Raw genomic sequence first — 27,979 nt, forward strand, 5'->3', positions numbered from 1 at the left:
TTAAAGAGGTTTTTACAGCTCAGGACAGTCATCACTGCAGCACAGATGTACAGATGTTGTTCAAGTAATTTTCCAGAAATGTGTGATTGCTTGCACAGTTCACATGTGTAATAGACAGCTGAACCGTATTCTTGTGAACACTCACGGATGGGTTTGCAGAAGTGACACATTTGAAAAAGAAAGCTAGTGAGACAGAAAACATGCGTACAGCACTTGACCGTCTCTTTGGTGCAGGCTTTTGTTAATTGTAAACTAGGTGCAAGTAGAAAACCACGGCTTGTACTTTGAAGTTATTTCCCCTGTGTGCACCACAACAGCCCAAAACAGAAAAGGGCTCTTAAAAAAACAAGCTGCCTGTTCAATTTGAATAGAATAGAGGCCATGAAAGAGCATACATTTGCAAATAGTTTGCATCTAATCATGTGCAACTTGAATACCATTTTAAAAATGGCAAATAACAACTTCTATTGTCTGTTTTTTTAAAATAAGACAGATAAGTGCTCTTTCACTTACTTTGCCTTTAAAGGGTCAAATCAAATTTACTTGTCTGTGTAGTGTGTCATCGGTTTTGTTTTCTGTGGCAGAAAAGTTTCAAACTAATATGGAGCTTCTTTTCAAACTGTTTACATCTTTGCAGTGATTGATGTAATGTCAAGGTTTTTATTAAACAAAGCCTTTGCATTGCTGATGTAGGTAGTGCTGGGTTTAAATTGCACATTGTTGAGATATTTTTCCTTTTTCTATAAATGTGTTCTTGTGCACTCAGTGCTCTGACAGCCAGATGTATAAAGCAACCAAATCTCTCCTTGAACGTTCATCTTTATGTTTAAGTGTATAACAACTTTATTTTTCAATTATATATCACTTTTTATATCTCTCATAGAACAAGTTTGGTATGAGAATTGAAAACTGGTTCCAGTTGAGAACTGGTTCCAAACTGTCCAATCTGCTGAGATCGTATTCATCAGAGCTTATCAGTTTCGTTTATCAATGCCCACATTTTTCTGTAGCATTCTGCAAAACAATGACGTTATACTCATGTCTACACTGCAGAAGAAACAATCCACAGTGAGGCTTAATTTAATAAAGAAAACTGACAACAATGCTACTTGTAATGTTGGTAAAATGTTTATTTCATGTAAGGGTGGAAACACCAGCAATAGGCCGAAACATCTTTTTACTCAACATGAGCTTAAATTACAGAAAAGTATTTGACAGTCTAAGCATGAGTGCCACTTCCCAACCGAGTGGCATGTCCATTTCCGAGTTGAAATATCTGATGTTATAAAAACTGTAGTGCCATGCAGGCAGGCTAAGCAGATTTTTTTTCTTTAAAAATTTGATTCACAAACTCTTTCTACACTGTGTTCAGACTCAAAGATAATGAAGCAGATGCATTAATGCTAAAACCTGTTCAGACTTACTTATTTTCCACACAGAGAACTGATCGCAAATTATTGAGAGAAACGATAAAGAATTGGACCGATAAGTAGAACTGTTAATGGAATTGTTATGAATAAAATTAAGGCTGTCAACGTTAACGCGCAATTATGGTCCCTAATTAATGCCTTTTTTAAATTTTAACTTTTTAATTGCATTAGTTTCCAGCCGACAGTCCAGTCATTAAGAGGCTGTATCGGGCTGAGTTTTAAAGCTAGAGTGATGATAATACCATATGAAACTAGAAGATCTAAGGAATCCAGTGGTGCCGACCATGTCATGTTCATTTCTCAGAAAGGAGGCTGAATGACTCTCCAAAGTTAGGTTACATTTTAGCGATGGAACAGCATGGCCATTTCACAGGGGTCACTTAACTCCTGACCTCAAGATATATGAATGAAAACAGATAATGGGGATACCCATGAGTCTCCACATTACAGACATGCTTACTTCATGCTAGTCCCATGCAGTTTTTTGCTGTCACTTGATTCCTAATCAAGACAATCTGGTGAGAATTGCTTCAATTTGTCAATACAGACTTCAACTGTTTTGTAATGCAAAAGGACATTGAAATGACACTGTACCATAGGGTAGAGAGAGAGCATGCACTAGTTTTATCAAGAACAGCTCTGGAAAGCTATCGCATGTGTAGTTCGGCTTGTACAAACCGCACATCTCAGAATTCAAGGTCGAAAACCCTTGTGCTAAGAACAATTTGCACTCATAAATAGCAGGTCAGGATTCTTAATACCATTCTTAACAAATGAGTAAAGGGCAATGCCAAGTATTAGTAGTTCATCATTTTTGTTTGTATCCCACAGAAAATAATTATTATTGGTGTTTTGTGTCTGCGGTCATGCTGTCTGAGTGTGATGACATTTTTTGGGAGAGAGAAATGATGCTAGTGATGTGTGTGGAGAAAACTACATGTGTATGCCACCAGTTAGACTAGATTACTGCGGTCCACCCAGGCAGGCACATACAGCTATATTCAGGGCTCGACATTCTTGAAGAACTTGTCCTTAAAACAAGGAAATTTACCTTTCACTTGTCCAGGCACAAAAAGCACTTGTGTGGGTAAAAATGACAGTAATTTATTATTTTCATTTTGACTTGATGTGTTCTTTTTTTTCTATCTTGCTGTCAACTAGAGGAGAGGAGTGTGCATGGTTTGTTGTCACGACAGGTCAGTAGCCTTAAATCTTTTTTTAGGGCCGTTGGTGAGCAACCACATTTTACTTTTTTGTATTTCATTTATTGCATGTAATTGATTCCACCCAAAAGGAACAAAAATACGTACATTATTTACTAGTCATTAAAGTAAAAGTATTAAAAGTATTAACCTATAACAATTGGCTACGGATATATAAAAACAAGCCCTCTGTTTTTTAATTAATAAAAAATGAACCATGCACACTTATCTCCTGGTTGACAGAGAGTCAATGGAGGTGTCTCTCTGATGCTGACAGAGTATGGCCATTGTGGTGCCAGACGGGTGCCGCTTGCTGCAACTGTCAGTTATTGAACATGCTGTCTCTCGGACTAGCAGCCCCACATCTACTGTTAGAAACGTTTGTAGTTTAGCTAATCTGAAAATGCAATTTTGGGTCGGTGTGACCGATTCAGTGAGAGCTGGTCACAAATCTCTGGCTTGGTGCTTAGCTAATGTTACCATTATCTGGTGAATTACACAGCTGCTAACACTAGCCAGTTAACATAATTTACTTGTCAGGCAAGTTGGGTTAATGCCCTGGCACACACCCAAGTATATTACCCCTCTTCTTTGTTGTAACGCATTTAGTCAAATTCTTCTCTCCAGCTGTTGTATTTTCGTTCTCTTTTTTGACTTTTACATCGTAACGTTAGATTTTCTTGGTGCTTTTCCTGGCGCTCACCCAGGCTGAGGAGCCCGAAGGAACATCGCTGCCACGGTTTTTATAGGCAAAATGTGATCAGTGAGCAGTTCTTACTCTGCAGAATACTTGAATCAACTCCTGGTTGGTCAATCAAGGCATTCTGAGTCAGACGTATTATGGGGAAAATATGCATTTGTTATAAATTGGCATTAAGTAGCACATAATGGGAAGACACATAGTATCTATATATTTAATGACTTTTAACTTGTTTGATGGGGCAAGTAATTTCTCTTCCCCCTTGTCCTAGAAAAAAATCCACATGTCCAGCACAAAACATAAAGTGGACACATCATTGACACCAGGTTGAACAGTAACTTGATTTTATTCTAATAGGCAGAAATGTGTCTTCAGTGAGCACAATGGCCACAATTCATTAAAAACGAAATGTCCTCAATTACACAAGCTAAAGTCTCTCTCTGTCTGTCTCTCTGTAGCTCTCATGAGGGCTTGTGCTGATGGAGCTGCTAATCACCTCTATGACATCACTGCTGGAGTTAGAGACAGGTGAGTCTGCCTTGTGTTCACATATGCATTAATTATTTTGTGTTTTCACATATGTCTTCCTCTGTGTATGTCGTCGTATATTTGTTTGGGAAAAAGATGGTAAAATTGAGAATTTGTTTTAATAGCATTCTGCTCACTTTCGAGTAGATCCATATTCAGCAGTTGTGTGTTTGGCTGCATGTGCGCGAGAGTGTGTTTCTTCAAGGTGAGAAAATACACCCTCTTTATGTATTAGCCGTATGTGACAAAGTACTGTATGTGCGGTTTCTGCAACCACATTTTTTTTGTTTGTGTGGCTAATGGAGGACTGCTGTCAGGACAGAGATGGATCTGGGGTCCAAGGTGTCCCTGAAGTGTTGAGGCTTTCACATTAACACCCAGAGTGTGAGCATGAGTGTGTATTTTGTCAGGGTGTGAATGTGATGTTATGTCTGTCTGTGTTAGTCGTCTGCCTGCATGCTCTTGCAGTTCCATTGTGGCAACAACCAGTTTATGTTGTAGATCTGAGGTGGAGCACATTCACACAATTTCAGCAGGGACACTTATTCTTTTTCTTGAGGAGAAGGCTTAAGTTTGGTGCTGGAATCCTTAATGTTTTTAAAGCTATTATAGTGTTATTACATGAATGTGTATGGTTGACTGACCAGATGCACTAAAAAACAGAGCATTACTTAGAAACCTGCTGCATACTTTGCTATTAATGTTTATCATGTTTACCGGGCCAAAAATGTCTGGTTGATAATCACTGTAAACCAGCAACACTGTTTTAAAACAACTTTACAAATGCAGCACTGCTTTAATATCATTTATAATTGTCAAAAGTTGTGTTTCACAAAAAAAGAAAGAAAGAGTCAAAGTTGGTGCTTTATTGTCTAGTATGATGAAGAAATTACAAAACAAAATAATAACTTTTTTCTTTTTTATTTATTTTGGTCCTTAACAATTTGCTTAAAGGATACACAATCCACTATCAATTTTTGCAACCATTTCTAATTCAGCTGAAGTCTTAGTCACTAAGGCTTACTGAAAAGTTTAGTTTTTTTAAGATCACATTTTAGTCTTGTTTTGTTTTATTTTAGTTTTGTCAGTGAAATTTTTTTATTTATTCTAGTCAGATTTGTAGTCATAATTTTATCAGACAGTTTAATGATACTTTAGTGATGGATTTTGCTAAAGAATATTTCTCCTAGCTGTAAAAATGTCACTGAAAAGTGAGCTTACCTTGAGCTATGTGTTTGGTCATTTAGGCAGAGAATGACAAAATGTTCTTCCTTCATATCATATGAAAATGAATGCTTAAAGGTGTTTTTATTTTTGTTTCATATCACTGACATTCCTCAGGTCTTCTGCTAAAGTCGAGGTCATGTTTCACTCAGTAGTGAATCATAATCATCATCATAAAATCATAAAATGTATAAAGTGTGTTGTTAAGGTGGATGAGCATCATCTGCTTAACACTTTTTAAGCAGCCAAAAATTAATACCAAATTATTTTAAATGTTTGCTGTTAGTGGGAGTAGATGTTTATTAGGCCCCTTTAAATTTGACAATATGTCACTAGAGTAAAGGCAAGTCAATATTTTTTTCATTGACATTGTTGTTACAGTTTAGTCATGAAACAAAACGGTGTCAGAATATTTATCATCAAATTTTTTGTCAACAAAATCAACACTGAAACAATCTCAGCCGATCAAGATCATAAAATGAAGGTGGGAGAATAATTTAATTGCACATTAAAGTAATAACTCACATAACTACAGCCAACATCAATTGTTTTTAAATATTTAGTTACGGTTGCACAGTTAGAACTAGAATTAGATTTGAGTGAAACATGAGCAAGCACAGAGTTGTTGGAGATAAGAGAATAAAAGAGGTCCTCGCTGACAAACAAGAATGCGTTTTGTATGTCTGTGAGCATGTACATGCATTTTTTTCACTGTATTTTCAAAATGAAACTAGTCATGTATCTCTGTCTCAGAGTATGAGTTTGAGCATGTTTGGCCTGCTGGCAGAGGCATCGCTCATACTTCTGTCTGTTTGTGTGACACAGCAGATCCATTTTCTGACCCTCCAGTCCGAGCTCTGTCAACAGCCTGTACAGCTGAGCTGACAGCCAGGCCTCCCTTTTAGCCCGACCGCTCCCAACCCAAACAGCATCTGCACTGAAAAGTTGTACATTATACAGGGAGGTTGGAAATGGGAGGTGAAAATGGTTAATAATAAAATACAGAAAGGGCGGGTGCAGGGAATGCATATGGGTTGGGTTGTGTAAATCAATCACCAGCAAGTTAAGATGTATTTAACCTAACATTACCATAACTAATGGACTACAGGGAGGGAGAAGAAGTGAAGAAAGGAGGTGGAGATGCAAGTAATCAATCAAAATCATGCTTTAGGAGCAGTGGCAACACAGACAACAGCAGCACCATGTAATCTAAGAGAGAGGCATTAAAAGAGATGTAGGAAAAGAAAAACAAAACAAAGGATGAACAAAAACAACATGGGCTGGTAGATAAATATTATTTTGAAACCAAGATAAAGATGTGAAATAAATCTGAGTAGAGTTCTGCCTGTTTGTGGATGTGTGTATGTTGTTTTGCACTTGCCAGTTTCAATGTATGTGTGTGGGTGTACATCTTAAGGCTCTCACTTTTTTCCCTAAATTATCTTCAAATGAAACCGTTACTGGGACATTTTTTCCACCCCAAATATCACAGTTATAAACTTCAGTTCAAAATATCAAAACTGGGCTATTTTGTTTGTCGGATACATGCAAAGCAGAGCGTGCTGAGAGGTCCCACATCTAAACTTTAGCTTACACATCAACAGACTCATGAAAGGATTAGCTTCCCCCCACTCCCCAAACTTCCGCAAGTAATGCTGACAAATTGTGCCGCCTCACTGCAGGGAGAACACGTCGGCTTTTAAGATCTAGTTTTTTCAAAAAGAGAAGCCAGCAAAAGTGCGCCGCAGTCTGTGCACTGACATCACTTTGACCACAGTCACTGCATTTGTGCTGGTGAGAATGTAAGTTATGTCAGATTTGTTGAGAAAATCAAGGCAATTCATTTGCCCGTGGGGAATCTGTGCCTTAGGTGATGTTTTGGAGGACATACCAGAATTGAAATTTGTAGCATCACAATTTTTTTTAAAAAGGTTGTCTTTGAAATGTAAATGATGGCAAACTCCTTTGAAAAAGCAATGGCCTTAGTAAATGAGGCAACGTGTGTGTATTCGTCCACATCTGCCTGTAAATGTGTATTTACATCAGAAAATAACGAGGATAATAATGTTTCCGGTCAGCTCCACAGCCCCCTGCTTTGCCTCAAGAACAGCGTGGGTGGACGGCCTCCTACAGCTAAAAGAAAGGTGCCACGTAATTGTCTGTCAAAACAGCCTTAATGGTAGTCATTAGGGATGAAGAGAGGAGGAGGCATGTCAGGCTAAGACTTTCTGCCTCTCATGATGAGTCAAGGACAATGATTCAACTTCATTGTTGTGTTAGAAGACAAACAGAACATATTTATATTCTCATAAAAAGTCCACATTGAACTTCCACTCAGATACCTTTTGCATATTTTTTATTTAATTGATCTCTCTCAGTTTATGTAAAAGTAAGTGGCAGAAAACATACACTCACCATACATCATCGATTTTCTATTAGTTTTTCCTCATACGCTTTTATTTCGGGTGATATTTACGTATGCTGCTGTCTCCAGTGGTTTTTAAACAATAATGTGTTCAGAGTTATTTGTGTATACAGAACGTGGCTGACGTTTGTGCACTTGAACACTTACTTGAAGCAATTGCTCAGTTCTTAGAAATCTGGGTCACTTATTTGTTCTTTTCCTGGTATTGAATCTCAAGTACTACCACCACATGCATTAAATTGCTTAATGTCTCCTTAATTGTGCCCATTTAAGAATTGCTCATTCACACATGCTTTTCTTCCTAAATTTAAATGTCTATTAGTTTTTCTTTCTCCCTCTTTTTTTTTTCAAAAAATGTCACTTAAAGCCACTTCATTATTTGCGTGTCCACATGAATCCCCTTTTCATCTGCATGACATTAATGTCGTCATCTGCCCATGTCCTTGGGGGCCACGTCGAGCCCTTCACAGACATCTGTGTAGCCCAAAAGCATGTGGACTGCATGCACAACACATGCAGCAAGTGTGAATGCTCTGGCTACATAATATAATCCCCTGTTTCTCACTCCAGTCTAGTTGTAGCATTTCTATCTGGAGGAGGAGGAACTAGAAGGAAAGAAGATATTGAACAGGGAAAAGAAGAAGAACTGGAACTAGTAGAAGAAGAGGAACTAGAGGTAGGAGATGAAGAACTGAAAGAAGTATAGGAAGAGGAACTGGACATAGTGGAAGAAGTGGAACTTGAACAAGGAGAAGAAATGGAATTGGAAGTAGTAGAGGAAGAGGAACTGGAAGTAGAAGATGAGGAACTGAAGGAAGTAGACAAAGAGGAACTGGAAGTATTGAAAGAGGTACTGGCAGTAGGAAAAGAAGAAGTGGAACAAGGAGAAGTTGAACTACGTCAGCACAACAGGCACAGGTCTGCAGCTGCCGCGGATGGCAAATTGCAGAAAGTATGTCCGTGACTTTTCTGTTAGCAAGAAGCAAGTAGCAGTAGTCATCACTGACATGCAGTCAGTTCACATTTTGTGCACATTTAATAATAGACCAATAGTTTGAGGTTTGGTTAACTGGCCCAATCATCCAGTTACTACTCAGCAGAGAGCTGAGTTTCAGGCTCGAATTAACCAGAAATCAGCCTCCAGTTAGTGATGGAACTCCTGAGTAACAGTAGCAGCTTGAGCTCAGGTGGGCTTGAGCTTTAAGTTTTGTTTTGGGTCTCGACAAGACTTAAAGTGAATTAGAAATCTGTTCTGACCAAAAGTTTGCGGGCCCCTTTCATCAGCTGTACTGAATCTGCCATGAGTCAAATGTGTTACACATTTTGTACGGTGTGTTCAGTGTTAAGACATTATAGATTTATGACAATACAACATGTTTTCTCCTTTATCCTCCATCAGACACTCGCAGTGACACTACTATATTTACATAGAAACCAGCTGCTCCTTAAACAATGCACATTATTATCAGCAATCAATTTAGTTCTACAACATTACTCTCATCAGTCAAATGAATGCACATAACTGCTCTCATTCCCAGAACAAACATATTGATATTCAAAACGCTAAGTTTTCATGGCCGCAGTGACCACTGAACAACAGTCCTTAATTTAAAAGCCTTTCACCTCATAAAATGAACTGATAAATTACAGTCTTATTATCAACCAGACTTGCAGACCTTCATGGGAGCTCGGGCTCTTTCGTCGGAGCTGAGGCCCCGTGGCTCTCCTGAAAATCTAGCTCGTATCTTCCCCAATTCTAAATGAAAATAGCATTTGGTCCAATTTGTGTATCTAATGAAATCCTCTGAGAGGATAAGAAGTCAAGAGATGGATGAACAGGGAGGGGGAATGTGGGTGGAGGTAATTGTAAGCAGAGTTTGTAAAATTTTCAGCTGTGTGTGGGTCTGTGTATGTGTCGAGTTACTGAACAATGGAGACACATGATTCTGTGCATGTTTGACTAAGCATTTTTATATGTGGAGGAGATTTCCAGAGCGTAGTTGTATCAGCACATGATTGTGCATGCGTTTTGGTTTGGAGGAGATAATGCCGTCAGCCTCAGCAAATGAAGTTGTCAAGCGCGAGACTACTTATTTTATTTTTTAAGACTTAGTGGCAAAGAGATATCGCCAACAGTCGCTCTTTCAGTTTGTCTGTCATTTCATGTTTTCTCATTCACATCTCACAAGCTTTATTGTTTTTGCTCAGCAGACAGGCCAACGGCTATGTTTGATGATTAAAGTGTTTTAATTAGGTCAGTATCTCGTAGCGTTGTCGTCAGGACCCCGTGTGAGTTGACTTGATATGCAGATGAGGTTAGCAAAGATTTCAAAGGCTGATATTCATTTAGAATATATTTAACAAGGTTTCAAATGTATCACACTTGTTATAAATCCATCCAAAGCTCCCCTCAAAAATGCTGTTGTGAAATATACACAGCTTGGGAACCATTTAACTGCTGGGGCTTTGAGAATTGCCTGACCTGAAAACAGGGTCACAGGCCAGCAATTAAGAGGATTACGCCACAAATGAAACCAGGCAGGGGTTTTGAGAGACTCATGGACCAGCTGATGGCTGGTAAGAACGGCTCCTTCCTCCTAATTGCCTTCAGCGCTGTTAGTAATGAGTTTTTTTCATTTCACACTCAACACGAATCAAAGCAGTATGCTGAGTCATTTTACAATAACGCCTTGTTTAATTTAGGATTTCTTTGCTGCATCTTTTTGTGGTTTGTGGGTATAATTTGTTTAATGTGTAATGTTAGGTCTGTTCTGTTGGCAGTAATTTCCAATTCTTAATCTGCATTAATTAGCTTCTAATTTTATTTTGTTCTTTGTTATCACATCAACTTTTGTCAAGAAGCTCATAGCCAGACTAGTTTTCTAATTTTTTTCTTCCCCAGATATCCTCTCACTAGACTTGCTATGCTGTTCCACTCCAAGTGAAGTTTGCCTATTATAAACTGATTAAAAAGTCCTCTCTGTGTTTATTGCTCTGTGTTGGAAATTGACATGCTGAGTTTGGTTGATGAGCACAGGGAACTGGGCCTTACCTTTTAACGTGAGGGCTTTACACTTTTGTTTTTACATAATGGGTGTTGTGCTATCATTAGTTTTTGTTAACTTTATCATATTAGAATTGTAACAATTAAGGTTAATTAAAATTGCAATTATTCCTTCCCCACCCCTCACTAGCACACCGAGTAGCCCTAAGAGTAATTCTGCGAGTTAATAAAGTAAGCGTGTGTGTGTGTGTGTGTGTTCTGGGGATAACGAGTGTGTGGAATTATGACTACGTCTGGTTATTAGTCTGACAGCCTATGGGCATCGAGCTGATTAACTTTGGGATTAGACACTGCTGGATCACAAATCACTGGATAACTGTTGGATGAACAAATCCAGGGAGTACAGACACACATACATGTTTTCACAATCATACATAATTAAACAACAAAGCTACCAAGTGTTTTTAAGTGTTTTAATGCTGATTAACATAAGGATGTTAAAGACACATGCATCAGCATGCAAGCAAGCTCACTTGAGGGCTCACTAATTAGAATCTGTGTTGCAGTGGGATAATAACATTTCTGCTTACACTGATTGGTTGTTTTTCATGTTTATCTTGGCTGTACTGCTTTATTATGAAATCATGTAAAAACCTCATACAATGCATATCTACAAACCACCAAGTCCTCATATTTGAATGACAAAATATGTAATTTGTCAGTGCTTTCCAAAATAACTTTTATGACTTTATGACAAAAATTATTTTCATCTTCTGGTCTGGTATCTCTATGGTTAAGATTTGGTTAGGGACCCTCTCCGGACATATTACGTAAACTAATGTTTCTAATTTGTTTGCAGATTTTCTCTTTCTCCTTCATCGAGAAATAATGCTTGCAATACGTTTTTTTTTCTTTTTTAGCTTTTAGCTTTACAGTTGTTGCGTTGTCACTGGTAGTGTTTACACAGCATTAGCCTCATTTAAGAAGTTTGTTGTGCTCCAAAATTGGCAACTAGCAGACATATCTGAATGGTAAGAGTAGTTAGCATCTTTTATTTATTGCTGTTGTTTGTGAGCTCTAGGCTAACTGACAGTGGCTGGCACAGTTTTAGTGTTTGTGAAACATACTATATTTGCTAGGGTGGGTTATGGTAGATAGTGGCAGAAAACTCGAGGGAAGTTTACATCCAAAAACTGCTCACTCTAGCATGTTAACTGTGAAGACTTTCACTATGCTGCAGACTGTCACTGTTAAGTCCTGATAAGTCCACTCTGTGCTGGAGATTTCACATTTCTTTACTGGCACTGTGTCAGAGCTTGTTCGATATGTGTTCCCATTATTAAACAGTGAGTGGCTTTCATAAATGTGGCATACCTAATCTAGCTTGCACGGCATGCATTTGAATCTCAAATTTTAGGAAAATGCGCTAACATCGCCCCCCTCAGTAGAGTTATGTGAGAACAGCCTCAGTGACAAACTTTGTATGGATACAATTATAGTCAAGATCAGACATTTTTAAGGGAAATAAACAAAATAAAACATGCAAGTGGGGCTGACTTTAAGCTCAACTGCAGCTAAAACTGCTTAAGATAAGAAACTATCACGATCATATTTGAAAGAAACCAACACTGACAAAATGCTGTCCCTCTAGTGCCAAGTCAGACACAGATCTACTTTACTATCCACCCCAATCTTTTCTAAGAGGTTTTGCGGCACTGTGCCCAGTTTGCGATTTTCTTTCTGTAAAGGGCAGTCATGACAACAAGAGGTTGTATTTGAACAAATGACACATGATGTTTTTTTGATGAGGGCTGCCCCCTGCAGAGTCATGCAATCAACCATTATTCCCTAGCACACATAAAATGGTAAGTCATATCTTTTCACTTTTCATATATGTCCAGAGTTTGTCTGAGTTTGTCTCTGTGCCTTACAGTTCATATAAATGTCCATATGCATCAGAGAGCTGAACTAGTCAAGTTGCTTTGCTTTGGCTTGTTTATGTGTATGGGTCGTTAATGATGTGATCCAAAATAATCCCTCCACCCTTTCACTGGCTCTCCTCCTCTGATTGGGAGATGGGAGTGACGAGAGAAATAATCAGAGCTGCATCTCGTCAAGTGATGAAAAGACCAGAAGAAGTGGCTGTCACGCTGCGATCCAGGAGATGATGAAAGATATGAGGGAGCAGGAGAATATTAACAAAACATTTTGTTGTATAAAGTGGTCAAATGAAAGGATAGTGACTGGCTTAGTTTAAGGGAGATAGAAGTAGAGATGAACAATGTAAAAGAAAGGAATAGAATGTTTATTTGTTTCCTGATAAAGTGGCTAGATGATAGGAAATTGCCTCAGTCATATAGAAAGGTGAGTATTGCCAAGCGGAAATGGCGCAAAATTGGAAGAGGGTGTAAAGGAGAAGGCAGCATGTGAAGGAGAGGTGTGGGTTGGCGGTGAGAGGAGAAAAAAAGCAGGCAAAGAGGATGCGGAGAGGGGCACACAAGTGGGCTGATAGACAAACACACACAAACAGGCAAAGGTCACACAGCCATCCCCGCCACCCGGTACTCAGACGAACTGGCGGTAAAATGCTCTATTTCCCATCCAAATTAAAGTGTCAGTTAATATTAATGTGGAAGTGAAGACTGTCAGGCACACAGACACACAAACACACACACACAAACAGCATTTACGCTCACGCACGCAGACACAAATACAGAATTTAGAGTCTCGCCTGGTCAATTACTACCAGCCGATGGAGTCATGCACACAGGTCACAATGGGATGTGTGTGTGTGTGTAAGTGATGTGTGTGTGTTAGGCTCTGATCAGGCTCAGTGTCACGTCTCGTCCCGTCTGTCACATGAAGGTTATTTCTGAATGGAGATGCAATTGTGGCGTCCTGTATTATAAGGAGGGGAAAAGTGTGCATGCGACTTTGAACCTGCTTATTTTGCAGATGTTTTTTGAATGTGTGTGTGTGTGTGTGTGTGTGTGTGTGTGTGGAAAGAAAGTTTTTACCAGGATTGTATTTTTTGTCCAGCTCAAGTCGGGTGATGCTTGATTGTCTTGCATGCTTGTGTGTGTGTGTGTGTGTGTGTGTGTGTGTGTGTGTGTAGCAGCAGATTGCATACAATTGCTCTGCTGTTTGTCTTGCTGTATCTTGTTGGTGTAAATGGGAACACCAAGGAGGGAGGGAGGGAATAATCCTTCTGTATCTCTTTCTTCAACCGACCGGAACACCGCTCTCGCCTCTTGCTGGGGAGCGCACACACACACACATGTACACACACACAATATACACATACATACACACACACAAACAAACACACCACCCAACCAACCATGAAATCGTAATGTCAGACCTGTTAATGCCTCTAGATAGCAAGAACCGCATCCCTGCATGGTCCTGCTTCACACGTAAACACACACACACATGAATGGAATAAACAGAGAGCTATCTGTCTCTCTCAGACAGGAATGTTCTACTCAGTAGTGGCTGGTAGATTTTTTGGTTGTTTTCACTGATATCTGCTACAGACCTTGTTAATTCCTACACCCTGGGAATTCAGACTGCCTCAAAACACAGTTGTATTTGGATGAATGAAATGCATAGGGAAATTTGTATTCTAAACGCAACGCCTGCTTGCACATATATTCCCCAACCTCCTGCCCAGTTTAATTTTCCGTTGTAATCCTCCTAATTGCATGTATTAACATAGTATTTCTCCCAGGTTTATGTAGTTAACAACTAATATTATGTATTACTTCATTTTGAGATCGTTGTGCCTGTTTTCTGAGATGCAGTTCTGAGTTATTCAAGTCCACAGGAAAGTAGAGCTGGGCAAATTAATTTCTATGCATTTTGATATTTTTCTCTTTTTCATATCCAGTACAGTGGCCTTTAACAGCTGTCAAGCCTAGCAGTTTCATTTGCATCCTCCAGCTACGACTCTTCCTGTAACCATAAAAGACTTCATACATTTGCTTTATGCATACTAACTGCAAAATAGCTGTCAACATTGACGGATAATGTGTTTTTAGAGTTTAATACTTCTAAGCTTCTTTTTTTTAAAAAGGTGTTTATTTTCTATTTTAATTATTTAAAATGGCTGAAATCTGCATGTATAAACAAAACTTAACTTTTTGGTGTTGTTCTTTTTTAGTTACATAGAGCGACTATGATGCATTATCAGTAGGGCTATATCGAACTTAATTACTTCAGTCAAATCAGATTTGGTTATTCAATACAAATATTCGACTATTCATTCCTTTTTTTCCATTGTAAGTTTGGGAGTTTAAACTGGGTTTGGTGGGACGTCCAGAGTGACATTGCTGTCAATAATAATAGAGTAAACATGCCAAGTTAGCCTACCAGAGACTGCCTGTACCAGAGAGCAGCGTAAAAGTGAATCACGCTCCCTCCACAGCTAAATCTGGGGCCGAAACCTTCCCCGAAAAACACAGACAGACAAAACAATCACAGTCGACTGAGGGGTCTCCAACTGATGATTAGACTTTTTGACTTTGACAGGTTGGTAACCCTAATAGTCAGCACATGATTTGTGTTATCTCCCCATTTTCCTTCTCACTTTTTTTACAATTCAACTGTGTAAACGTTTTGAGAACCACAACATGTTTTGCACTGGACATCTAGTATTTAGGAAAGTTTTTCAGCTTTTTTCATCAGTTTTTAACCCATTTGATTGTCTGCAAAAATGTATTTTAAAAACCAGAAACACTTTGGTTAACTGTCAATGTTTATGCCAGTGTTTAAGAAAAATTCAGTGTACTGCAGCTTACAAGTCTCCATTGCTTTTACTTTTCTTTGTCCTCTAACACATATTGGTATTCTATATAAATAAACCCATGAATTATTTGTGTTCCCGTATTTCATCATTTACTCAGTACACTGCTGTGAAGGAGCAAATGTTTCAAAACATCAGATTCCTCTGTGACCGAATCAAACCGATCCTCAGCTCTAATGGAGAATGTAGTCATTGTAATGGAACAGGTCAGTATCTGATGAACACTACGTACATCCTGCTCTGTTTGTATTTTGTGTGTGTGTGTGTGTGTGTGTGTGTGTGTGCGTGTGCGTGTGCGTGCGTGCGAGAGTTAATCATATTTGCATTTACTCTATTCTGTTTGTGTTTGATGCATCTAAACAAACTCAAATTTGCTTGTGTATGCTACCATGCACAGTTGTGTCTATGTATGTGCTTTCATATCAATCTATGTATCTCTTCAGTCAGCCGTGTGTGTGTGTGTGTTTGTGTGCCTGTGTGACAGGGCCAGGCTGAGTGCCACAGAGAATCACCCTGTCAGTCTCCATGTCTCTTCGTCTTCCCCTGGTGGCGTCACTCCCTCTCCCTCGCTGCACAGATCAAAGAGCTGACACATGCCCCAATGTCCTCTCTCCCCTTCTCTCTTCTATCTCTGCTCTCACACTCTCTGTCTTTCTCGCAATCTTAACCCTCTCCCTCTGTCACTCACCCTCTATTTTCTATCCTCACATCCAGCTTTCTTCCCGACTATATCAGTGGGGATTTTGATTCCATTACTGCCGAGGTCAAAGCGTTCTATGCAGACAAGGTGAGTGGAGCACAGCTTGCACAGCTTGTGTGTACACCTATGTGTACAGGTGTACACCCAGAGATGCTCTCACACACACATAAACAAAAAGCAAGACAACAATTTAATAGTTTGGACTGAAGAACTCTGAACTGTAAAACTTGAATCCTTTACCACCTTGACATGTAAACAACTTCAGTCAAAAGCTGACTTTTCCAACATGTATTCCTTTGAGACAAGACTTGCAGATAAGAGAGGATTTTTACTTTTGTCCACGCAGGCAGGGAATCTCTGTTTCATAGTTTCACCCAGTAAATCAGGTTTCGCAAGGTACATCTGAACTTCGTGTAACACTGACTACAAAGATATTTTCTTGTCAGAACAGTGTTTGACAGCAGTTGAATTTACTGAAGCATGAGTTTGTTGTCAGTATACTGTAGCCTTAAAGTTCACAATTACATACAAATGGTTGCTGGTGGTTCAGTTCAGTTGTGAAGTCATAGAAAAGACATACAGTAAACCACCGGATTTGGTACAGGTCTTGTGAATATGCACACACAGGGTATCTCCTTCTTTTCTGAATAATTCTCTAGACTTCCTTAATAACCCTTTTTACACAGAGATCGCACAATAGGGCAGCTACAAAATCCCTTCATTATGTCACATTTGCGTTTTTATACAAAACCAATCAACAACAGAAACAGCGGCTTAATGCCAACCCAGTGTGTGATTTTCGATAGATTCCGGAAAATTGATATTAAGGGCATAAAATGTAATATTTCTATCAAAAGATTACCATTACAAGGCTAAGACTTGAAAATTATGACTTTTTTATCGGTTTACAGCACAATAACTGTCGTAAACAGTAATAATAATTAAAACTTATTTACATGAATTGAAACAGTATTCTTCATACAGCAGTGCACATGCTCAAAATCTAAGCTGCAAAAGCCTATATGCAACCGGACTGAATGAGACAAGCAACAAGAGGACAGCACTGTGATCAAGAGGAGGTGGAACTAAGGTGGGACTAAGGAGGTACTGCAGCAGTGTGTGTGTCCATTTACTGTTGGAGAGAAAAGAGAAAGCACAGCAGGTACCGGTATAAACCTTTTGAAATATTCAGAATCGATATGTATCGATAAATCAATATTTTTGACAACACCAAAGGAGTGTATGCATTGGACAGTTTTTTAAGGGTTAGGTGGTGATATAAGAAATACTAGTATATTTGTGTGAGCTTCAGTGTCCAGATGATTGATATGAATGTTGTGACACCAATATCCTGAATATACAGTAGGCACACGATCTCCCAAAGTGACCTTTGCGCTGTCACTGCATACAGCAAACTAAACCCTCAGGAACTCAACATGAGATCAACTATGAAATCAGCTTGAGCTTGAGAAAGGACATGCTTTCTGAGTGTATGTGATGTTGCAGGGTTACAGAGCTGACATCACGCTGTCTAAGTGGATAAGTTAGTATCCAGGGTTGAGTGGGGTTTAATGGCTCGTATGCTCGAGATTCTTCAGGAGTTCCACCTGCAGTGACAAGAACACGCAGACTGAGTCATCAAAGTGGATACAAGTGTGTAGTGGCTCCAACTGTCAGTGCACTCAAGATGCATTTAGACCCAGTCATCAAAAACCATATCTGGAGGAGGTTAGAGTCTCATTTTACAGGTGTAATTCACTTCCTGCAGACCTAGGCACAGGCAGCCTTTTTTTCTTTCAACCAGTTAAGTGCATTCCATCATACTTATGACCAGTTCCCTGTGACATTCACAAACAGCTCAAATGTTGTGATTCTGAAGCAATAGATTTAACACCTATTGTAGTTCCAAACCTTCTATTTAACCTAAAAGTAAAATATGTAAATGTGGAGATTGTTATAGGGATATTTTGCTGATTTTCAACAAGCTTTGTTGTGTGTGCGTAGATGAGCTGTGGTACACTTTCTTCCAAGTTGAACTGGCTGTGAAGTCCAGGCCTCTGGTTGCTTCCCATTTATAAAGTCCTGAAAACAGTAAAAAAAAAAAAAAAAACATCTGCAGATAAATACAATGCTACTTCTAGAGTAAGTGGTGATGGATAAGGATTATTTTTATATGTATTCCACCGAAACAGTCCAGATACAAGAGTCTTCTGTGTCCCAAGCTGTGTAAGACTTGTTTTTGTAGGCATATTTAAACTAAACTTTCCAAGGTCATGGAAATAAAATGCAATTTCTTCTGTGAGGTGGGCTATCTGTTTTTTATAACGAGCAAAATGTCAAAGCAGAACATGTGAGGAGAGGTGAAGCTCGGTTCAATACATAACAAATACAGGGTACATAAACAGACACTTTAGAGGGAAGAAAATGTAGTGCCTGTGTGATCTTTGTGCTGTGCTGTGTGTTACTGTGATCAGTGGGGGACACTGTTTATAGTTTGAAATGCAGATCCAATACTTCACCATGCACTCACACGATCACACACATACATACTCGCACACAAAGATGCAGGTTGCCTTCAGCTGTGACACCCTCCTTTTCCTTCTCACCCTTTTCCCCTCTCCTCTGTAGCTGTCTGTAATATTAGTCCTTTTTCACAAATATCACACAGGTTTGCCTAAAAAAATGTGCAGTACCTTTTTTTTCCGTGAGAGAGAACAGACTTTTATGGTAATGCTTAAGGAGCAGAACAATGGGAAAGTTTGAGGCGCTCCTTCAGAGATTTGTCGGAAACGGTGAATAATTCTGCATAAATGGAAGGGAGAGAACAGAAAAGCATCCGCAAGGGAGGGATAGAGATGAGGGGAGGCAGGGATGGAGGGGGAGGAAAGAGGGGGGGAGGGAGGATGGATGGGATCAAACAGAGCACAGCGAACAAGTTTGTGTGAACTGACTGCACTGTGTGTGTGTGTGTGTGTGTGTGTGTGTGTGTGTGTGTGTGCACGCAAAAGTTGGTGTGTTTCAGCAGGAAAGTGACAGTGTATTGGAGAGAGAAGGAGACAGAGGGAGAGAAAGCCAGAGCATGGTTGTTTACCTGGATGCTGTAGTTTAGGGCCACTGACTGGAACCTCTACATTATTCAGCAACACAGCCCACAGACAGCCAGACAAGACTAAAACACTGATTTATACCTCTCTCCATCTCTCTATCTCGCTCTGTTTTCTGTGCGTTCTTATCCCCCTATCCCTTATCTCTGCCTGGGTTTTTGTTTTGCTATCTGCGTATGTGTACATCTATCTGATTGTGTTTTTTGTTTTCTTTGTCTGTGTGCATGTTTCCATTTTTCTTTGTGCATAGGGGTGCAAGCTAATAGAAACAGCTGACCAGGATCTAACTGACTTCACAAAGTGCCTTGCAATCATGGTGGAGGAAATTCAGAGACGAGAGTTACAGGTAAACATCCACTGCACTCCACACACACTTTGTCCAGTTTCATCCTCAGCTGCTTCAAATTCCTTTCCAACATGTTTATTGCTAATGGAATACTTCACCTCCCAACTGACCATTTGTACGTTGCATTTAATTTACTCCTCCATCGACTCCAAAAGATGTAGCAGGACTTAGGGACAAATTTTAACAAATAAATCTGCTTTGTACCTTGTACCTTAATTTGTGAAAAATACATTTGAACAACAAATTTTAACAAATAAAACTTCTTTGTACCTTGAACTTTAAAAATGAAAAATATGTTTTTTGCACATGCCTCCAGTGAATGTAGAATCCCAAAACTGAGAAAACTCCACAAACAGCAACGCTATAACAAACTCCTGCATAATTCAGGTCTCAGTCGAATGATCAGCATTTCCCACACAAACCGCTCTTTCTGACAGGGAAGTGAACTAAAAGTGAAACTTATCTATGCTCTCTTTAAAACCAGACTTCATTGACAAAAACAGTCATTTTACCTCGCTCAACACGGGAGCTGCTGGTCTACTGCTGCCTTGATCAGTCAGTTAGTTTGTGAGGGGGCAAGTATTCTGTTAAAGGAATATTTTGAAATTTTGCTAAATGTGATATTTGCCCTTTTACCAAGAGCTAGATGAGAAGGTAAATACTGCTCTTATTTCCGTCTGATGAATATGAAGCTATAGCCAGAAAATGGTTAGCTTAGCTTAGCATAATGAATGGATCCAGGGAAGCTTGTTTAATCCCTAGCCATTTGCATTTTATTAAGGCCCAAAATTATGCATATTGAGGGGTGGAGACAGTTTAGTGACAGGCTCTCTGCCAATAGTGTCCTTGGCCTCCAGTCAGATTCACCCCTCACTCGCCCACAGCTCCAGCCTCTTGCCAAATACGGTCACTTCAGGCTCCCAAAAGCCGAAATGACAACAGCCGAAATGCCAAACTTGAGGCTTGAAAACTGCAGCCCACAAACCAGTGGTTGACGTCACGATAGCTATGTCCATTATTTAAACAGTCTATGGGTTTAACTGGGTTATGAGTCAAAATGTTGGTTTGATTTCATTTCAAACATGTCAAAAAGAAAATAGAGAAATGATTATACAAACCAGCAGACAGACAAAACTAGTGATATTTACATACAATGAAAAATATAAAGCTAAAGAAAAGATAATTTTTGACTTATATTGCATTTATTATTAAAAACCTGAAAAGGAGAAAGAGAGAGAGGAGCAACAGCAAGAGCTTCTGACTATGTTTTGGCTTTGAGCAGTGATTTCCTGAGCATACCAGTGTCAAAAACATTGTGTAAATAGGGTGTTGTTCCTGTTATTTTTTTTTTTTTAAAGGGCTAGCAGTAGTTGTAACACCGGTTAAAATGAATACTTAAAATTTCTCTGCCTCAGCCTCTGAAAGTTCAGCACCCTCAAGCAAGGCATTCAGTCTTCAGGTACTAAACATGAGTTGCTCAGAGGTCAATAGTGTTTGACTACAGTTGTCTGCGGGCAGATCCGAGGTGTAAGTGCGCGTGGGAGTATGAATATGAAATGGCGTGTAGCTGGAAAAAAGCATGCATGCTCATTTAACACTCCCTGAAGAAATAAGTGTTGAAAAATATCATCAGAATAATGTTAGCCACATTTACACCTACTCATGAAAAAGTGAATGGGTAACTGTGTTTTGCCAGATTTAAAATGAAATACTTTACTTTTGTTTTGATCTTTTCAAAGTGTGAAGCATTTCCTAACAACCTGATATCCAAAGTTCCAAAATGAGCTGCCAGGCAGAGCGAAGCCGCGTGCCCAGCCAGCTGCTTCGGAGGCAGACACACACAGATCTGATTCAGAGACTGACTCGATTCCCATCCTGATTCTCAAAATGTCAGCTGGATACCACGCAATATACCTCACATGAGAAAACATATATAACACAAAAAACTGTTTATTCCATAATTTAAACAAAGATCATTATTTATATGATTACATATGACACAAAATAGGGTTTTGTACTTATATTTATCTATCTGTTATCTTCCCTTCTTTCTTGCTCTTTCTTCATTATTTGAATTCTTGTAAGCAGCATGCTGAGTGTTGCTCCAATCACTGGCGAGTGCCCCAATCACTTCACCTCCCTAAGCTGATGAAAGACCACAGAGAAGACGCTTGCAGACACACAAAAATGCTCTTCATCTCATACAGTACGCACACGTGTTACGACATTGTGCATTTTCACTTTGTTTTTGTGTGTTGAGCTTTAACAGAGGATATACTTTTGTCCTTCCTTTCCATAGGTCTTTTCTTTGCGCAGCATGGCTAATATTTACTCTGCCTTTGAACTGAGTGTCTGTCTGTCTGTCTGCCAATGAGAGATAGGAGCCTGGCAATCAGTTTTTGACATAACGCTATATAAGTTGCTGATGATGACTTTTTTTGTTTGTACCATGTTTTTTCCACTCTTCTTTACCCACTATGACTCTTATTTGAACTTGCGTTCCCTTCAACACTTTGTGAATAGGAGCAGCTTATATAAAAGCAGAACTTTTCTAATGATTTAATATCACGCCTTGTCATTTTCTCTTTTGCTCACCTTCACTAATTTCCATCCACTTAGGCTGTTTAAATGAATTAAACTCGTAGATGAAATAATAACGGTGATTTGCAGATTACAGAGCATTGTGCTGCTGCTCAAGCTGTTTAAGATTCAACATATTAGCCCCTGAATGTTTTCCTCCACACAGCTTAGCGCTCGATTTAGAGAATTTATCTCGTATTGTGTTGGGTGAAATCCCAAAGAATGGTATCTGAGGATTATGGTGGGTGGATGAGTAAGAGTTTGTTTGTGTGTATACATATATATTTATATATGTGTGTGTGTTAACGTCTCAAAGTGTGTCTTTGTGTGTTTGTGCATGCATTTGTAAAAGGCTAGTGTGTGCGTGTGAGCATTCGGTACCTATTTACATTTGTTTTTGTATGGACTTGTTGAAATGTGTGCGTGCATGTGTGTGTATCTCAACATCTGGTGTGTGTGTGTGTGTGTGTGTGTGTGTGTGTGTGTGTGTGTGTGCATGCATGTGTGCGTGTGTGCGTGTGTCTCCTCACAGCTCTGTCCTAGTTAGCTTCTGTCTCTGTGCTTCACTGTCACAGGCATAAGCAGCACTACTCTTTTCATTTGCCTCTATCTTTCTCTGGTTATCTGTTCATCATCCCCAATAAATGGATATGAGTTTTTGTGTTGATTTCCGAGCCAGCGTCGCTCGCTCCGGCTCCCCCAGCCAATCAGAGAGTACGGCCAGATCTGTCGAGCCAGCTTGTTAGATTCTCTTCATTCAGTCGTGAGATTCTCCTTGCCCTGTTTGTTTTTTGTTTTTAGTAAACAAACATGAAATAGGAACACATAAAAATTCAAACTCTTATATGAAGTTTGATATGCGTAGCGGACACAACAGAAATGTGATGGGAAGCGGAAGATTGAGCAAGCGAGTGTGTCATCAGAAGCTGAGACACAATACACCATTTTTTTTCTCTCTAGTCATCGCTCCTTGTTCTCTTTCAGCTTTGTTTGCTTTCTTTGAGGTTTTCTGTCTCCTCGCTTTTGCGACTTGCTGTGAATTTTGAACAAACTGATACTCTTCGCAGATACTGTCCAGTATTGATTTGATCCCTCCACTCTCTCATTCCTACCTCTGGTAGCAGCTTTGGTCCTTTCAGGGCATTTTTTTGCAAAAAAATGTTCTTAGAGAGCAGTAACAAAGGTGGGAAGGACACCAGTGATGGATTTGATAGGTAGTTAAATGGGTGGACAAAAAGACCAAATTTTCTTTTTTGAAAAACTCATGAAAAGACCAAAACCAACCTGCACTGCTGCTTACTTAAGTATCATCTTAGTTGCCAAAGCCTGATGAAACTAATTCCTTTGTATCACAGACCTAATCGCTGAAAAACTATCACACACAGATCATGAACGAGCCACTGGGGAATACAGTCCTCATGCTTTAAATACTTACTAGGGCTCCAAAAGTGTATTAATTTATGGCTGAAGATGGACCCCCACAAATTTGCTTTTTACTCCCATTAAGTAACAAATGCATAACAAGTGCCCAGCTATTTTAGGAAATAACTATGGTTTTTTTTCTCATAATGAAATATTTGTGACCTGTTTCTTGAGATTTTCATTTTTTGGAATGGATGAGCTTGGGACTGATAGCCACATACTTTACAGAAATCAGAAATGTAATGCAAATGTTTTATAGGTTTTGCTATGCCTCTGCCCTGGCGACAGCTGTGGCTGGAGGCATTATGTTTTTCGATTTTCTGTCTGTTCACCCCATTCTTTTTAATGAGATATGTCAGGAACACCTTGAAGAAATTTCCTCAAATTTGGCACAAACAACCACTTGGATCCAAATGAACTGATTACAGTTTGGGGGTCAAAAGTCTGAAGTGAGTAAATGAAGTGATGGCATCATTTTATATCCAAAAGGTAAAAGATCAACTTTGCTGTGACATCACAATTTCAAATACTGACTTAGTGACACTAACCTAGGATATCCACATTGAAACTTTGCTGATTGTGTATTTTTTCTGTGCTGCTGGGTTGAAGATAAGTGTGAAGCAACTGATTTTAAAATAAGACTAGACAGACATGGATGCAATCTGCAACTTTTGGTAGAGGCATGCAGCCATGAGGTGGTAATTTTAGTTGTTTTTTATTTTTGTTTTTTTCAAAGGATGTGTTGACAATAAGTAAAATTATAGAGTAAAACTAGCCTTTTCCAGATTGAGAGGTTGTTTTTGTTTGTTTGTAACCCCTTGTTTGGAGAAACACATGGATGGAGCTCCCTGTGTAAAGTAATGCAGTACATTTCAGATATTTTCTTTGCAATTTTATTAAATTACAGAAAGTTTTTGATTGCAAGATTTTTTCTTTTTTCTACTTCATAACCTCTCTCTCCCTTATTCGCTCTCTCCCTGAGGGGAGTTTGTTTACCAAGTGTTGTTTACAGTTTAGGCGAAGCCTCTGCATGTGGGGGCGTCAGCCAGATGTTGAAATAACCTCAATCTCTCAGCACTTGGTTTTGTTTTAACTCCATCGCCTGAGGCTGAAAGTTAGTTGCGATACAATCAGTTTGGTACATTGTCCATTGCTTCTATGTACAATAAAAATCTACAGTCCAGCACAAGTTTGATCTGAGCTCTTTCCAGTTTTAGAAAATATGAATACATTGAGGTGATGGCAAGTTGTTGAAGTACTGAAGGGAAAATAAAATGCATTTCAAAGTGACAAAGTTACACTGCTGTCTCCTGTGCGGTAATTTATTAAATGGATTAATTCATGCACATAGACTTACACAAAGAAAAAAATGCTCTCACATCTGTTATAGTAGTGATTGTAGCCAATATGATCTTATTGATTAGTAGCTGTAGTGGTAAGAGTGGGGAATTCTCATAGTAGGAAACCAGAGAAGTACATGATTATTGACTGCTGATGTGCATCTCTCTAATGTGCACCTTCCACACAGCATTAGCAGAGGTAATAGAAAATGAATTTACCTTGCACATCCTGTTTGTTTGTTAGTTTTTTTATTTGCAGTATGTAGTTGAAGTGAAAATGACGTGAAGTGAGTGTGATTGATGGTATTTGGTTCATTTCCTGTGCTGGTGTGACTGCCAGTCATCAGCCTCTGACAGCGCCTCTGCCCTCTAGACTCTGTAGGGTTTTAAGGCTGTCAGCCCCAGTGCCTGACTGCTCAGGGACTTTGTATAAGGATATAACTGCTGAGAGCTGTAAATATTGTATTTAAGAGAACTACTGGCTCAAAGTTAAGAAGAACCTTATTTTTGCACTGTGATTGCAGAAAATGGTATTAGTTTAGAAATATATGGCTTACTTATCCACTCTATGATCTTTCAATGATTGTTAATCTGTCCTACGTCTTAGTTCTGTCTCTGCTCTGTGTCCTCGCTGTTTCTTTATTTTTTGTTTACTTGTCCCAGTGGCATTTGTTACTGTGCTTTTAGTTTCTTTGTTGAATTGAAAGGCTAGCAATATTCTATGTTTTTTTGTTACTGTCAATAAATCCCATAAAAAATGGTCTCTTTTTATTTTCAGACTTCCCCAGCTTGTCTGTGGCTCTCAAGTTTAAAGATTTCTATTGAAGATGTAAAATGAGAAAAAAATGAAAAATAAACTACAGTGCCTGTTTTTATTATAAGGTAAAAGGTAAAAGCAGTGAACTAGTGTGGCTCATTGTTTGGGGTTTTTTTGTAGTTTATAGACAACAGTGGGCATTTATTGCACAGAAGAGTAAGTTTTATCAGGTTTTGGCGACACAAACAATACATGGTATAAGGATCACTTCATCATCAGTTTTGTACTTTTTGTAGTTTTAGTTGACAATATAAAAAAATATACTTTAATTTAATAAAGGATCTTGTGTTTTTGTCAGTTTTTGTTTGTTGTCTGTTGGTTAGCAGGATATCCTCAAAACTGCTCAAGACATTTCACTGAAATTTGATGAAAGAAGTGATTAGCTCTTTAGCTAACTTATTTAGTCATAGCGTGTTTCACAGATGCCATCTTATCCTCACCAAATTTGATACATAAAATATAGAGATGTACCAGACTAAAAGCAAGGTATGTTTCTACTCTCTGAATACATCCTGCAGAACATTTCCTAAATTAGAGCTCCTAGCTGTGGACAACAGAATTCTTTGTATATGATGTTAAGGGTCGCAGTTTGAAATATATGATTAATGTTATGAAACAGTTGCAGCTGCACCAAAAATCATGATTTGTCTTTAAATAAGTATGTTTGTCATTAAGCCAATGCGATGTATTGCAGGTAACATATGTCAGGTATGTCACAATGTACAACGTTACATCATTTCAAATAACTACACTTCCTCTGAGTAATAAATTTTATGGCATTTCACATATCGATGCATTCTAACATAAAAAGCTTTCTTGTTTTACTATAGCCACTTTTGCTGACACTTTTGTTTACTGGAACAAACAGCAGCATCTTGCTATAATTGCATCTTATTATCATTCTTATTATCTTGCCAAATAAACCAGTCTAGTAGATCAAAGTGTGGTATTTTTCTGTGTATTATTCACTGTGTTTGTCTTTCCAGGTGGATGCCATAGTGACACTGGGTGGTCTGGCTGGCAGATTTGACCAGGCAATGGCATCAGTTGAGACCCTCTACCACGCTCTGTCCATGACACGACTCCCCCTGTTGATCATACAGGAGACCAGCCTGGCATATCTACTCCGACCCGTGAGTTTTCTAGAAACACACAGGTGTAGTAAAGATTGAACTTTTCATGGAGCTAAATATGGAATTGTAATGACTGTGTATGTATTTGAAGTTGGGCCGTAAAACTACACGCAGGCAGACCCACAGTATATTTTTACCACAGTAGACTAACATTCTGCTCTTCTGCTCGAACACCTTCTAACTCTAATCACCCCTCACTCAGTCCTTGTCTTCATTTTCTGTTCTCTCTCAAAAATGTTCCTTTCCTTGCACTGCTTCCACCTTGATTGGAGTGTTGAACATTTTGTTTCTTTGTTAAGTAATCACTTGAAGATCACCCCCACACCACACCAAACACACTCACACTCACACTCGCTCACTCACTCACTTCTCTGCTCTTATGGTGCCCCAATTTGCTGTTGTGCATGAGCAAGAGAAAGGGAGGGAGAGAGAGTTTCTTTTGATGCTACCAAATTGTTTTTCCTCAATGCCAGCCACTTTCTCATGCTCCTCAGCTGATTGAGTTTACAAGTGGGCTGAGCAGACGCCATTTGGGACACGCACCGCTCTTTTTTCCTCCCATTTTTTCCCCATGTGTTGTTTATTTGCAGGATCTTCAGGACAAACAACTAACTGTCTCACTTCCTGATGACACCTTGTAATTCGTTAAGTAAACCTTTCTCTCATGCACTCCCTTCCTACTTCTTGTCATTATTCCAAAGGCGCGTTGTCATTTGCTGCTTCATACCTCGACACCTCCAATTAATCTTACTTCAGTGAGGGTAAATTAAGCTCATTTGTCAGCGCAGCTCCAATTCGCCAGCGACTGATGAACGCAGACGCCTGTACATGAAGGTGAACGCAACCTTCGAAAGACCCGGTGCTATTTGTTCAAGTTACATCTGTAATTGAAGTGTTTACAACTTTTGCCAAATATCCTCACCACCCGTATTCCATGCAATCACGGCTTTCGTTACGTGCTTAGCTTCGGAATTTGGTGGTACAATCAGTACATACACAGTTGTTCATGTTCTGTACACAGTCTAACACAAACACCCATATAGCAAATTAAGACCAGGGGTAAACTGCCAGTTATGTCCATTTGTCAGATTTGTGGGGATTACGTCATCTGGAAACACAGCTCATATACCCTTAAAGCTACTTATCAATGAAATATCCCATTAAGCATGCACATTTCAGTAAATAAGGAGGACATACATCTTCATTCCTGAGTAAATCAG

At 39.1% G+C, this 27,979-nt stretch overlaps 1 protein-coding gene across 4 annotated transcripts in view; it reads left to right on the forward strand.

The window, feature by feature from the left end:
* tpk1 (thiamin pyrophosphokinase 1) overlaps nt 1-27,979 on the forward strand; it is a 77,078-nt gene that overhangs the window by 17,465 nt on the left and 31,634 nt on the right. For 3 of the 4 annotated variants that reach the window (XM_042510281.1, XM_042510283.1, XM_042510282.1), the window contains exons 4-7: nt 3,791-3,860; nt 16,032-16,104; nt 19,372-19,467; nt 26,613-26,759. In XM_042510281.1, the coding sequence (XP_042366215.1) occupies nt 3,791-3,860; nt 16,032-16,104; nt 19,372-19,467; nt 26,613-26,759 (386 nt within the window). The remainder of the gene's footprint in view (nt 1-3,790; nt 3,861-16,031; nt 16,105-19,371; nt 19,468-26,612; nt 26,760-27,979) is intronic. The other variant, XM_042510284.1, reaches the window with a different exon arrangement.

Source organism: Plectropomus leopardus, chromosome 21 (assembly GCF_008729295.1).
Source record: "Plectropomus leopardus isolate mb chromosome 21, YSFRI_Pleo_2.0, whole genome shotgun sequence".
Classification (NCBI taxonomy): Eukaryota; Metazoa; Chordata; class Actinopteri; order Perciformes; family Serranidae; genus Plectropomus; species Plectropomus leopardus.